We start from the raw sequence: 14,168 nt of genomic DNA on the forward strand, positions 1-14,168 counted from the left end.
CGATTTTTAGAAAACAAAAAATAATTACAGAAATATTACAATAATATTTCATTTCAATTTACAAGCGAAAAAGAGATATATCTGTTTTTGTAATACCATAACATTAATTTTCCTATCCTTCCTAAGGCAGCTATATGACAAAGTAACCCGAGTTTTATTTAATTAAATTCATATTTCTTCAATATTAAGAAATGCTATATATCGGAGTAAATAAGAATATGATCCAAAATAACAAAGCAACAAGTATTTTCCTATTATTTTCCCATCAATTATTCGATCGTTCCTGTATGATATAGTCGACCGATTTATTCGACTCGCCAAGTGATCCTGATCAATATATTTTGTATAGGGTCGAAGCGCTTCCTTCCACCTGTTACAAACTTTTCGACGAACCTTATATATCCTTTACTCTACGAGTAACGGGTATAAAAAGTAGCTGGCCAAATGATTTGTCATAAACTGCACGAATCGCAAATGCAGTGTTTGCATAAATCTGATGGTTCTGCAGCATTTTTAATCAATTTGTGTGTGTGGGCGCAACCCATTATCAGTGGTGACAACAAAACGGAAAATATTCAAGCCCTAAAAGAAAATTAAAACCACATTTTAGAAGCACGCGGTTGGCGGCTGAATTTGGCACTGACACAAGCACAAAAGCTGCATTCAAGGCCGTTGGAGCGGGAAGTGGGCGGATGTTTGGCAGAAGGTCAAAGGGGGACCCATGAGCGCGCGACCCTTTGTTGGCCGTGCCATTTAAAGCGAATTCAAATCGAGTCGCCAGCTCTTGTTGACACTGCCATCGTCACAGGCATCAGCGCTATCGACATCAACATCATCATCATCTGATGTATCCCATCGAGCTCAACTCTTCAGCTGTCATCTATTGACAGGAGCACACAAACACATATTGGAAAATATGGTCGCTTTTTCTTCGTTTTGTTCAGGTCTCTCTAATGAAGGTTGTTCGTGAAATGGCCACATGGGAAATTGCGATAATTGCTCTAACAGTGGTTTCGACAAGCGTTGCAAAAAAATGTCTGGTTTTAAAATTAATAAATGGTTTGACGAATTGTTGCCATACCTTACTTTCTCAAAATATTTATTTTATTTTAGTTTACAGTGTAACATGAAAACATTTTTTTTGGCTTTGTTAAAGACTGGCTCTTTGATCATCTGCGGATCTAGAAAGGGGAAATGGAGAGATTATATTAGATTGGCGTTCATAAACAGCTTGAGATCTTGGAATTATAAACGTGATCTGAATCGGAATCTGCTTATAAATTTCCCAATATCACAGCGTTCACACGGAGAGTCAGATCCCTCGACGAGTCCTTCTAGCCATGTCCATATCAACGCTGAGATCTCAAAAATTATGTTGGGAATACCCATGCAGCTTCTAGGGCTTCCTGCGCATCGCAGGTTTGTTTGATTATTAATACTCATCCACATGCCTTGAAAAAGTTATTACAAATTGAGAAATCTACATGCTCATGATTAGAGAATTTAGTTACTTTTATGGAGGTTGATGGTTATTTTTAACGCAGAAGCAGTGCTAATTCCCAGAACTGACCTAAAAAAAGCTGAGGGCGCATATTCCGCGTGGTAAACCAAAAGCCAAATCCGAAAACCTGAATTAAATAAGTTGCAACTAACCAACCAACCTTTCCCATTTTTCGTTGCAGCCAATTACTTTGCACTCAACAACAGCTACTCTTTTGAGTTGTTGTTGTCGTCGAGGGGGCCAAACAGCTTTAGAATGAAATGGAGATGCAAAGCTACTCTGGTCATGGACCAACGACAACAACTTCAGCCACAGCGGAAAGTGCAACAGCAACTGCAGCAGTCCCAGCAGCAACATTCACACAACGACACTTCAGTTGTCGACTGGAAGAGGCGGCCCGGCCGGAGGTCTGGCAGCCTTTTATTGGCTGCGACAGCAACACCAGCACCAGCAGCAACAGCAACCTCATCCTGCCCACCAGCAACATCCTCGTCAACGGCAGCAGCAGCTCATTCCAGTGTGCCCGGCAAGCCTTCGATAAAGCGGAGCAGACGGCCCTCTACAGATGCGATGGGGAGGGCCCATTGTCTGAAAGCTGCGCGTTGAGGCTGAGGGCGCGACTGTTGCAAGTGCCGTACGAGGCGTATGAGCAATTTCGACTGGCAATCAACGGGGAACTCAGTGCATCCAGTGATATACTTAGTGATAGTTCGAGCTGCGTGGAGGGAGAGGATGTTTTGCAATGTGAGCTGGGGCTGACCCAGGAACTATTTCTTTGTCATTTGCAGCCGCAGCAGGAGCCATTTGGGGAGCTGGATGGCCTGGGGGAGGCGGAGCCCCTCTCGAACGGCAGCCTACTGGAGGCCTATCCAATCGAGCTGGGCAACGAACACGACGGACTCTGGTCCTTCCTCAACCTGAGCGAGCTAATGGAAGCCGGCAACGACACCTCTGGCATCGTGAATGCCACCAGCAGTAGTTTGGACATGATTCTGGCCAACTACACGGCCCTTACCACAACAACAGTCGCCTCCACTGCAGCCACGTCGAGCGATATCGGAGTTACGAAGAGCTTTCTGGACTACAGTCCCCACGGCTACGATTGGCTTTTCCTGTTCGTGGTCTTCTTCATCTTTGCGGGGGGCTTGGGCAACATCCTCGTCTGCCTGGCTGTGGCCTTGGACCGGAAGCTTCAGAACGTCACCAACTACTTCCTGTTTTCCCTGGCCATAGCCGATCTCTTGGTCAGTCTGTTCGTGATGCCCATGGGTGCCATACCAGCTTTCTTGGGTAAGTCAACGTTATGGCTCGAGCGATCTTAAATGATAAGTGATTATAAGTAGATAAAATGTCTCCAATTATACTATTAAATAACTATAGTCAACAGTCCCCATAGTCTGTACCCCCTTGAAACGTATTAAATGGCCATTATGCCGACTTCGTTTAAGCAAACTTTTTATCTTTCGCTTGGCTTCTTTGAGTGTACTCCAGCAATCAAGTGCCCATGCAAGTCAGCGACTAATGCATTTGCACATGAATTATTTCGACGCCATTTCCTCCGGCTCCTGCTCATCTCCAGCCGGCTCCCAAGCCCACCCATCCTTTGCATCCGCCTTTCCCATTGTCACGAGTTGTCAGCCTCGCTGGCTGTTTCCGCTTTGGCTCAGCTGCACTCATGGCAAAATGAAGCAGTACTGCACTGGGAAAAGAAAACCAATTGTTGGGCTACAAGAAGTAAATTAACTGTACTGAATTTACTACTTTCTTTTCGGGCAAGCATTTCTTATCTTTGAATTGATCTTATCAATATGCATGCAAAATTTCAACTCTTTAGATCTAATAGTTTCTGAGATCTCAACGTATCCTTATTACGAACACGATACTTTATTTATACCCTTAAATCCTTTTTTTTAATATTAAATTAGACTTAAATAAAGAAAAATTGGTTTTTAGTCGTTAAATACAATGGCTTGTAATAAAGGGATACCATTTTTGAGATACTCTTGGTAATCTATTTTTCTCACTGCAATTTTCTCAGTGAAGTAGAAGCCAAAGTGGCACAGCTTTAAACTAGAATGACAAATGCGTGACTCAGTTTGATGGTGTTTAAATGCCTAAGTATTTTATGTTCCTTCTCCTTTTTATAATCCTCACTGCCACAAAAAACGGATGCTGTAATCAAATTTCTCCAAAAGTGGTAAAACTTAAGTTTCTTGTAAGCAGCTGTTTAACACCATCTAAAATATACAGAGCGATAAAACACAAAACGAAGGAAGTCGGGATACATTTTCCGGATCAGTACTAACAGTCTAAATGAGATACGACCAAATAAAAGTCGTGTTTGTGGGAACTAAAAATGCTAGAGATGACAAAAGCTTCACCACGCAGAAACCAGAAGAATGCGCCGACATCAGATACCCCTTACTCTGTTAACCTCTAGATGCCACCAGTTGCTAGCGCCTCTACTCTTAATGACGTCACTGACCATATAAAGCCTCCTAACTTTAATTTGTAAATATGAAAAGGGAAAGACGACAGACGATGTCCATAAAGCTAGAACTTGTCGGCGCACAAATTTTAAAAATACGTAAAATCTTAGGTGGCTTGACTAATTTGCGTACGACCCTGAAAAAACCAGAAACAAAGTCAGACCCACCTCTTACCTTTTTCATCCTGGCCAGAAGTGAACCCAACGTAGCGAAAACAGATGAAACGTTCGCATAAATTAAGTGTGCATCTATCATCATACATGAATCCTATACAAGAAGCCGAAAACAAACCCTTAGTCAAGCCCCGTACCCATTGTATATAAATTGAAACAAACAGTTTAACAGCATCGGGGAAAGTTATGGTATCAGTTCTTTAACAATGTGGAATAGGGAGGCGAGGTATAGTTTCGTTGCCAGACCTAATATTGTTTACGAAAAAGTATGTATTTAAAGAACGTTTCTGAGCATAATTCAAGGATTTCAAGAAAAATTATTTAAAGGTGTGTAAGGATATACAAGCTAAGCAATTTACTCGCTTCGAAGGATGCCCCACAAAATAGTTGTTGCAGGCGTGTGCAGAATCTATGGCTTACATATGTTTTAACAACTATTTTGTAAAGCATACTTAAACGTGCCCATAGGTCAAATGAATTCACTTGCTTAAAACTTTACAAAGACATTTTTTTTAAGAAGAAGAAAGGTAAATAATTTTAAATGCCAAAATTAAAGGATTTATGTTCTTACTTTCTGCTTATTGGTTGTCCTTTCGAAAAGAAACAAGGTAAACATTCAAGAAGGTTTTTTAATCACTCTATTTATACCCGTTATTCGTAGAGTAAACATGTATACTAGATTCCTCGGAAAGTATGTAACATGTAGAAGGAAGATTTCCGAACGCATAAAGTATATATATATTCTGGATCAGCATCACTAGCCTACTCGATCTAGCCATGTCTGTCTGTCTGCTCCTATAAACGCTTTGATCTCGGAAATTTTAAGAGCTAGAAAATTGAGAATTTAGACCTAGATTATATGCATATGACAGTGGAGACACTCGACTATTCTAGAGTTAAAAAAAAAAATAGTTAAAACGAACTTATGGGCTTTTAATATAGTAACAAAACAAATATAATATAATAACAAAACTGATTAATATTGATATTACAAACATATCAATTTGATATGAAAGAATATCAGTATGGTATGAAAGAATATTAGTCATATCGAACGCCGTTGTACCCTCTGCACACAGCATAAGTATGCCGTATCCGAAAGCAAATACAGTTTTTTCAAAAATACAATTTTTTAAAAATCATTTTGCTTATATTTTTTATGATTCTTTAATAATGTTTAGCCATATTTTTCTCTTTTACATACAATTTCCGACATTGTCACCTTAAAAAAAAATGATTTTTGAAAAATTATTTTTGCAGTTACTATTATTTTTGTTTGAAGAAACTTTTTGCATCAAAAAATTTAAGTTTTCAAGACGAGGAAAAAATTTCAAAAAGTAGATTTTCACACAAATTTGAAATTTTTAATAAGTACTGAATGGGTTAAGAAAAGTATTGCATCATTCTAACGGCATCTAAATTACCTTTCCATTGATGCCAAAGTGTACAAGAAGTAAGTTTAAATTATGACTATATTTAACTTTTGTTTCGTCAAAATACTTATGCCAACCAGTGTATATTTATAATTTATATTATCAATACCCATCTACATGGCAAAAATTATTTAAATCGGAACATCCATTATAATGTCATTACCAACAAATAATAATCAGCAAATTTAATAGTAGTAGTAACATAGAACAAATCGTTTGCTTACGAAATTTTAATAGCGCCACCTAGGTTTCATGTTATTTGGCATGTTAGTGTAATCTCGTGAACATCCGATAGGAATGAAAGATATGTGGCGCTTTTTTGTTAGCTGAGTAACATGTATTTGATGGTCGAGGCCGTACTATAGCGTTTTCTCTTGTTTTTAACTGGTAGCCACGATATCACAAAAACGACTTGTCCGATCGATTTCATATTAATCGGATAAATGTATAACTCTCCACAATCCTCGCAAAACTGCGGTGCCCACATTTTCAAAAATTTAGTTGAATTGAAATAAATTGTATTTTATAAATGTCACTTCGAAAATTCTTAAATTAGGACCATAAGTTAATAAGTAACGACCTAACCTGACCGTACCTAGCAAGAACACAGTCACAGTCACGTCACAATGTTTGCATATCAATTTTGGTCCTTATATGGCCATATCAAAATTATATTTTTGCACATATCAATGGGGTTTTTTCATGTTAAATTGTTGTGCAGCATATCAATTTATATCATATAGCAATATTAAATTATTGACAAAACATGTGTTTCAATAACATTCAACACCGTGCAGTGTTTTATTTTCTATCAATCAATTTCAATGTTTGTAATATCAAAATTAAATAGCTATGCTTTTAATTTGTTGCTTCTTGTACAAAAAGCGTTCTCATAAATTATTTAATTTAAATATTTTTGGGTCCATCATAAACATGTTTTAAGGAACTAGCAATAAATGGAAGGAGAGCAGTCTGAACTCGGCCCCTCTTGTAGCTTTGCACCAGCGCCAGGGAGTCCTTTTTGCCAAGCTATTTTAATATGAAACACATGAATTGTGAAAACTGAGGAAATTATATCAATGGACCGTTGAATAGTAGCATCACAATAATCACAGCCAAACTATTTTTTATCCCTAGCAAATTTTTGGTTCTAAAACGTACAAATCTTATAGTTACAATTTCTGTTTTACAAATCTCTTCTTCATCGAATGATTATATTTCTATTTAGGGAATAGTTGTCATGGCACTCACGAACCACAACGTGGTATTTGTCATTTCGCCACAGTAAAGACCCATTTAAAGTTGTAGGACTGGGGGAAAGGTCTGTTATTTCACATTTGTGTTTTTTCGCGTGAGTGCTGTGTTGAAAAGTCGACGAAAACTGTAAACTAAATGTTACTAAAAGCCTTAAGTGTGGTTTCAGCTGCAGCGGATATAATAACAAAAACAGCGCCCCTTGCCTTTCCAAAAGTTAATCCGAAAATGGGTCGCAGTTCTTTGGCTTATTTTAGTTTACGTTTGTAAACAACGCCTATTCTTCGGTCGGGGCAGTTAGTTTTAAAAGACTTTAAATAATTTAAATTGTTCTCTCTACAATTACACACCGAGAAAAAGCCGTTCATAGCGGTCTCGATTTCAGAGCGGTTTTACTAAATTGTGGTGGCTTTTTATACTCTTGCAGAGGGTATAATGATTTCAGTCAGAGATTTGCAACCAGAGCTCCCAAAAAGTGTCCCCATTTTTCTAGGTGTCAGAAAAAGATCAGTAACCTTAGAACCCTTTGAAAAATGGAATCGAAAAGACACTTACAAAGCGTCTTTTGTTTCAAAGTGTCCCGCTCAGACACTGAGCATTTCTGTTTGCTCTATATAGGAACCTGCTTTAGAGACACTTTTGTGTTCAGAATCTGACAAAAATGTCGTTTGATATTAAAACTGTTTTGATTCAGTACTTTACTTTTGTGTGTAGTTAAAAGGTGTATAAACATGAGTTTTAAAGTGAAAACTAATGTTCATTTTTTCAATATGAAAGTGAATTATAAGTTTTTGTGTATCCTGTGTGGCTTCAAACTGTCTAGGCGCCCCATTATAAACAGAAGGCGCCATTTAATGGCAAAACGCCGACATATCTTACAGGGATTGCTTGAGAAAGGAATAAAATCTGATGGTAAACGCGTTCCAAAAAAAAAATCTATATGAGCAAAGAAGAGTCAATAATTGCATCCGATGTCTCAGCGAGTAGTGCTCGTATAGATGCTAGCAAGGAGAATTCATTGTTTTCGTCATTTTAGATGAGATACTAAAAGTCCCACGCGTTCACGAAGAATGCGTTTCAGAGCAACTGGCCGAATTGTACGTGAAAATTGAAAATTTTCCATCCGTAAACAGCCGTTTAGCCTTGAACAGTGATATTCAAGTATTTATTCACCAAATGAAGTTTAAATCACCAAAGCTAAGCGGTTGGCCACATGGCTACTCAGGTGTCAGTGGAGAGGTTCTTTTCAGCCCTTAACTACATTTTAAACGAAAAGCGGTCTTACTTAACTCTGAAAAATCTTTATTCTTTGTTAGTTGTAAAACTTAATTTATATAAAAAAACCATAGTATAATTATAAATATTGTTTCTTATTTTAGTTTAATAAGGGAAAAATATATAGAACAACAACAGAAAAAACACTTCGAAATTCTATTTGAAGTTTGATTGATTGATCACTTACTAAACGTAAGCTGTTCTGACGGGCTGAAAAAAATGCTTGAGCATATTTTGGCAACTTTGGTTTTTACCCAATAGAGAAATAGGTATAATAAACTAAAAACCATTGTATTATATTAGTGTGCATATGTTTGCTGAACATCTCAATGAATCTCAATGAAATATTGTGGCGAATAGCTTAGTTTATTTTCGTTTTTGTGCGTTAAGTTACTACCGGACCAAATAATTGGAGGAAGATTTCTTTAGCCGTCCCGTCTAAACGGGTAAACGCCGCCTCTGATAGCTTTGATTAAAGAAATATACAGTTGCGAAAAAAATTTTACCACCACTACGCCATAGATTCTTTATTCTAAAACAAGATAAAAGGAAATATTAGATACCCGATACTCAGCACAAGGGATTGCGAGATAAAACTAAACATTTTCGCTGCTGATATTTGTACCCAAAAAAATTGTCGTATGCAGATAGTTTATAGTTTTCACTGGTGTTGCCTTTAATAAAGTTTTGTTCTTGGCAAGCATTTGTAAGTTGGTTTATTCAATCAAAACGTTTGTCAAAATACAGGGGATTAGAAACCGTCAAAAATGACGTCTGTGACACCGAGATTGGCTTTTCGGGAGAAATTGGGTTGGAAGGGATTTCTGTGACACCCCCGAATATCACACTTTGAGGTTGAATTCATTGTCAACTTTCGAGTGTTGTCGAATTCATGAAATGGGGCTTATGTCAACACGAATCAGTCCATTTCATGAAATGAAAGCGCGAAATGACCATCGCATAAATAGAGTAATAGATAACTAAAACGCCTAGGAGTTCTTAAAAAATGAATTCTACATTACTAAAAGACACAGTTAGTGGTAATGATTTTAATTCTTATTATATTTTTTATTTATTTATGTATGTCTTACAACTATAAGTATAACAGTATTTGAGCTATTTATGGAGGGCGTAAGAGTATATCAGTTATAAGTATGAGTAATATGCAGGTATGTTATATTTTTGACTGTGCCAAGGGATTCGTCCTCATCCGAATAATTTGTGCTGTCTTTCTTTGGTCACCGGTATGCCCTGGCTATTTTTGGCCTTGGAAAAGCGCTGGTTGGGATCGAAGTTGATTTCCGTGTTCGTAGCTACCAGGGTGTTCGCTCCATTGCCGTGTCCAGGTGCTGCAATGTTTCCCTGACCGAACTGGTGGTTTGTGTTGCCAGATATTTTTCCCGGCAGAATATGTTTCATTGGGTTATTAGTGCGGCAGGAACCATTTCCTGGGTTCATACTAACAGGCATGATATGTTTTACCGGGTTAGCTCTAACCATGTTGTTTACGCTGTTGTCCGGAATGGAGACGTGGCCGGGTTCATGGTAAGCTATGTACATCCAGTGCTATACCTGGGAGCAACGCTATTTTCCTAACCGTACGGGCTTGTATTTGTATTTATATTGTTGCCCTGGTTATAGTTTCCAAAGGTGTTATAACTTCCTTTATTGCAGTTGCCCATGTAGCCCGGGTTTGCGTACATAAGGGTGTTTCCCGTTGCGGTTGTACTGCCCTGTTTAAAGATGAGTTGGCCTTCCGGGTTGCCCTGACCCACGTTATTCGCGTTGCTGGTCGGAATGGAACCGTTGCCTGGGTTTTCAAGGATCTTAGTACCGGATTGTCGGGTAATGTGTTCAGATCCGATGGTGATGCCGTGTGTGAAAACACCTGATTTGATTCCCCGGTTGATGTTTGCATACTGGTTTTTCCCTTCCGATTGCCGCGGCCAATATTATTCGTGTTGCCCTGTGCATAAACGTCCGAATTTTTGTTTTGTACGTACACGACAGTATTGGGTGATTTATATGTGCTGGATCTAGAATTGGCTCCAGGATCTCTTAAAATGTTGTTCAAAAGCCAAGGAAAGAGCCTAGTAGAAACACGACAGAACACATTTTACAAATCACTTCTGGACGATAGAAAGGTTATACAACACATTTTACAGAAACAAAAAGGGTCGGGATCGCGAAAATGTAACTTCTGAGACACTTCTGTGTGATGGAAAGACGATAATACACATTTTACAAAATCATAAACGGTCGGGAAAGCTAACAATCTTCTGATGCATTTCTGGGCGCTAAAACGACGATAGAAAAATTTGTACAAAAACAAAGTTATTGTGAAAAAAACTGTCTTTCAAATGACTTCTAGAAGTGGAAAAAATGATAGAAAGGAAGACAAACAAGAGAAAACGCTATAGTCGATGGCCTTGACTATTAGATACCCCTTACTCAGCTAAAGGGAGTGCGAGAGGGATGGAGATATGCTTAAAGCAAAACTGCTTTTTTCACTAACACACCTAGCCTTTAGCGCCACCTATCTTCTTCTTCTATAGAGCCACATAGCGCATGTAGTCCCAACACTCCAGCTCCTGTAGTTTTCGAGATCTCAGCGTTCGGTCCGTAGGAACGCGTTTCCGTCCCCATAAAGTATATATATTCTTGATCAGGGTCACTAACCGAGTCGATCTAGCCATGTCCGTCTGTCCGTCTGTCCGTATGAACGCAGAGATCTCGGAAACTATAAGAGCTAGGCTATTGGGATTTGTCATGCAGATTCCTGAGCTTCTTACGCAGCGCTAGTTTGTTTCAGCAGCGTGCCACGCCCACTCTAACGCTTTAAAGTGGGCGTGGCAAACTTTTTTTTAGGTCAATCGATAGGTATTGATGAGAACAATACATTTCAGTTAAAATTTTTATTCCAGCATCAAAACTGTAGGAGCCACAGTTTTTGGCGGTTTGTGGGCGTTAGAGTGGGCGTGGCACTATGCTGAAACAAACTTGCGCTGCGTAAGAAGCTCAGGAATCTGCACGCCAAATCTCAATAGCTCTTATAGTTTCCGAAATCTCAGCGTTCATACGGACAGACGGACAGACGGACATGGCTAGATCGACTCGGCTAGTGATCCCGATCAAGAATATATATACTTTATGGGGTCGGAAACGCTTCCATCTGCCTGTTACATACTTTCCGACTAATCTAGTATACCCTTTTACTCTACGAGTAACGGGTATAATTATTGTTTGGTTATAACTTTTTAATGAACGGACAGACGGACATGGCTAGATCGAATCGGTTAGTGATCCTGATCAAGAATATATATACTTTATGGGGTCGAAAATGCTTCCGACGATCTAATATACTCTTTTCCTCTACGAGTATCGTGTATGAAAAGTCTGCAGTAATGTACATAATTAAGATAGAAATCAAACAAATATTATCAAATAATATTGACTTAACACATCATATGAATTTTTAATGGATACTTCAGAGATTAACGCACAGTCAGACTTGAAATTTTGACAGGAACTATATTATGAATCGAGCCATGTGTTGAGGTCATACCCGTGATGGTTACAAATTACACGTCGGTAAATTTTAGACGATTATGTTCAATAATGTGTGAAATACTACGAGAATCAAGTAAAGTAGAGTAAAATTTAGACCTAGAAAAATGTTGAATGTCAAAACATTCTTACAGATTAACATGAGGACTGAAAAAGGGGCCTAGGAATGTACGCTCTAATAAATCTTAAGCTGGTTTTTAGTATTCTTAAGCAACTATTTTGACCAAAACTGTATTTGCGTGTGCGTCCGCCACTTGATCTGTTCCATCACTCTATGGGAGCACCGTACACTGACAACTTCCTCGCAAATTGTTCGTCTGTGTGTGACAGTGACAAGCCCATAAAAGTAAATACGACATGATATTTACCCCCAGTGTCAGTGCCCCAACTCCGGGTTGTCTGCCATTGTTTGTCGAAAAGGACCCTCATATGTGGGGCTCTGGCCAAGGAGCATGTAAAAGGTTAACACCCCCAAACCAGAGGGCCGAACATCCAACACCCAACACATTTAAGCGCAATTTGTACTAATTAATACTGAATTCGACTCCCGGCAGGGCAGCAATTGAGTTTCTGTAGTGGTGTTCCCATTAAGAGCTTCAGCCCATTTGAATGGAAGCCGTCAATTGATGTCAAGGTGAATGGGTCAGTCGAGTGATAGGCACTTACCACACAAAGCGAAATAAATCCGAATTAGATCGACACAGAGCAAAAACACCAACAGTTTAATGGCGGCTTCAAAAATTTTGTTGGCTTTACATTTGTTTTATTTTTTTTAGGATTTTTTTTATGGATTTTAAAAATGTTTAATAAAATGTATTAAAATCATTTATTTAATGAGTGATAGAGATAAGTCTTCGACCCTATAAAGTATTTATATTCTTGATCAGGATCACTAGCCGAGTCGATCAGGCCATGTCGATCTAGTTCTAGACCTATCTTAGCTAGAGAGTTGGAATTTCATATTTAGAGCCTTAGCTTCTGATTAGTTTATTATCTGAATGAGCCCACAACGTTAAGCTTGGATAGCTTCCACAGTTGTAAAGACTTTGAAATAGTGTATTTGACATTTTGTTTCGCTTATCAATACCAATCTACACGTCAAAAATTATTCAATTATTCCATAGGGTTCAAATTTGACATTAAGATTCTACTAGTGCCTACTAAGCCCATGTTCCTTATCCGAGTGCCACGCATACTCTGTGGCGTTCTCCCTTGCTATGACTAAAAAAGAGAAATATTTTATCTGTCTTTAAAATATTAACCAATCAAGATAAGAATGGTCAGCATTCATTTGCCCTTAGTGTCGTTTTTCTTGGAACTTTCTAGTCAGAGACCCATTACTTTTACTCTAGGAGTAAAGGGTATACAAATGAACAACACAATCATATAGCTTTTACAAATAAATATATGGATCCTTAAAGTCGCATACTTATTGTTAGTTACTTATTGTTGTGTCAAGGGCTATTTAAAATATTAATATTAAGATTTAAATTCGGTTTCATTAATCATCCACAAAACTTACATATGTGTTTCAGGTTATTGGCCACTTGGCTTTACTTGGTGCAACATTTATGTGACCTGTGATGTGCTGGCCTGTTCCTCCAGCATCCTGCATATGTGCTTCATAAGTTTGGGACGCTATCTGGGAATACGGAATCCATTGGGCTCGAGACATCGGTCTACGAAACGATTGGCTGGTATTAAGATAGCCATTGTTTGGGTAATGGCCATGATTGTATCCAGCTCGATAACAGTCCTGGGTATAATAAAAAAAGTTTGTAAAATGAAAGTTGTTTTTACATCACTATCTCGTGTACTCAGGTCTGGTCAACGAGAAGAACATTATGCCTGAGCACAACGTCTGTGTAATAAACAACCGCGCCTTCTTCGTTTTTGGATCTCTGGTGGCATTTTATATCCCCATGCTCATGATGGTCACTACCTACGCACTCACCATTCCCCTCCTCCGCAAGAAAGCACGTTTTGCCGCAGAGCATCCGGAAAGTGAACTCTTCCGCAGGTAAGAGTATGTAATATTGGGTTGCCCAAAAAGTAATTGCGGATTTTTTAAAAGAAAGTAAATATATTTTTAATCAAACTTAGAATGAACTTTAATCAAATATATAATTTCCATTTTGTTCGATAACCTTTATATAGTACGTATAGTATACTATACAAATTCATGTGCCTCTTATTTATTCAAAACTCTTGATGGTGTGGATAAACCCAGAAAAAAATAGTACTTAAAAATTTGTAATAAATGTAAATTGTAAATTGTAGTTTTAGGTAATGGCTTACCCTACTTTTAAGGTTAATAGTAGACAAAATTTAAATTCCAATGAGTGCTTTAAAATAAGTCCATATGTCCAAAAAAAACAAGGAAGAACGCTATAGTCTAGTACCTCGACTATCAGATACCCGTTACTCAGCTAAATAGAGATATGCAAGCAGCAAAGCGAGATTAAAATGCGCCACC

The 14,168-nt window shown here is 38.3% G+C and overlaps 1 protein-coding gene across 4 annotated transcripts in view; it reads left to right on the top strand.

The window, feature by feature from the left end:
• Positions 1-14,168, top strand: part of 5-HT2A (5-hydroxytryptamine receptor 2A) — a 49,348-nt gene that overhangs the window by 15,025 nt on the left and 20,155 nt on the right. For 2 of the 4 annotated variants that reach the window (XM_070996884.1, XM_070996886.1), the window contains exons 2-4: positions 1,683-2,791; positions 13,228-13,452; positions 13,514-13,712. In XM_070996884.1, the coding sequence (XP_070852985.1) occupies positions 1,762-2,791; positions 13,228-13,452; positions 13,514-13,712 (1,454 nt within the window). In that variant the 5' untranslated portion in view covers positions 1,683-1,761. Of the gene's footprint in view, positions 1-1,682; positions 2,792-13,227; positions 13,453-13,513; positions 13,713-14,168 lie in introns of those variants that run through there. The other 2 variants (XM_070996885.1, XM_070996887.1) reach the window with 2 other exon arrangements.

This window comes from Drosophila suzukii, chromosome 3, assembly GCF_043229965.1.
Source record: "Drosophila suzukii chromosome 3, CBGP_Dsuzu_IsoJpt1.0, whole genome shotgun sequence".
In the NCBI taxonomy this organism is placed as follows: Eukaryota; Metazoa; Arthropoda; class Insecta; order Diptera; family Drosophilidae; genus Drosophila; species Drosophila suzukii.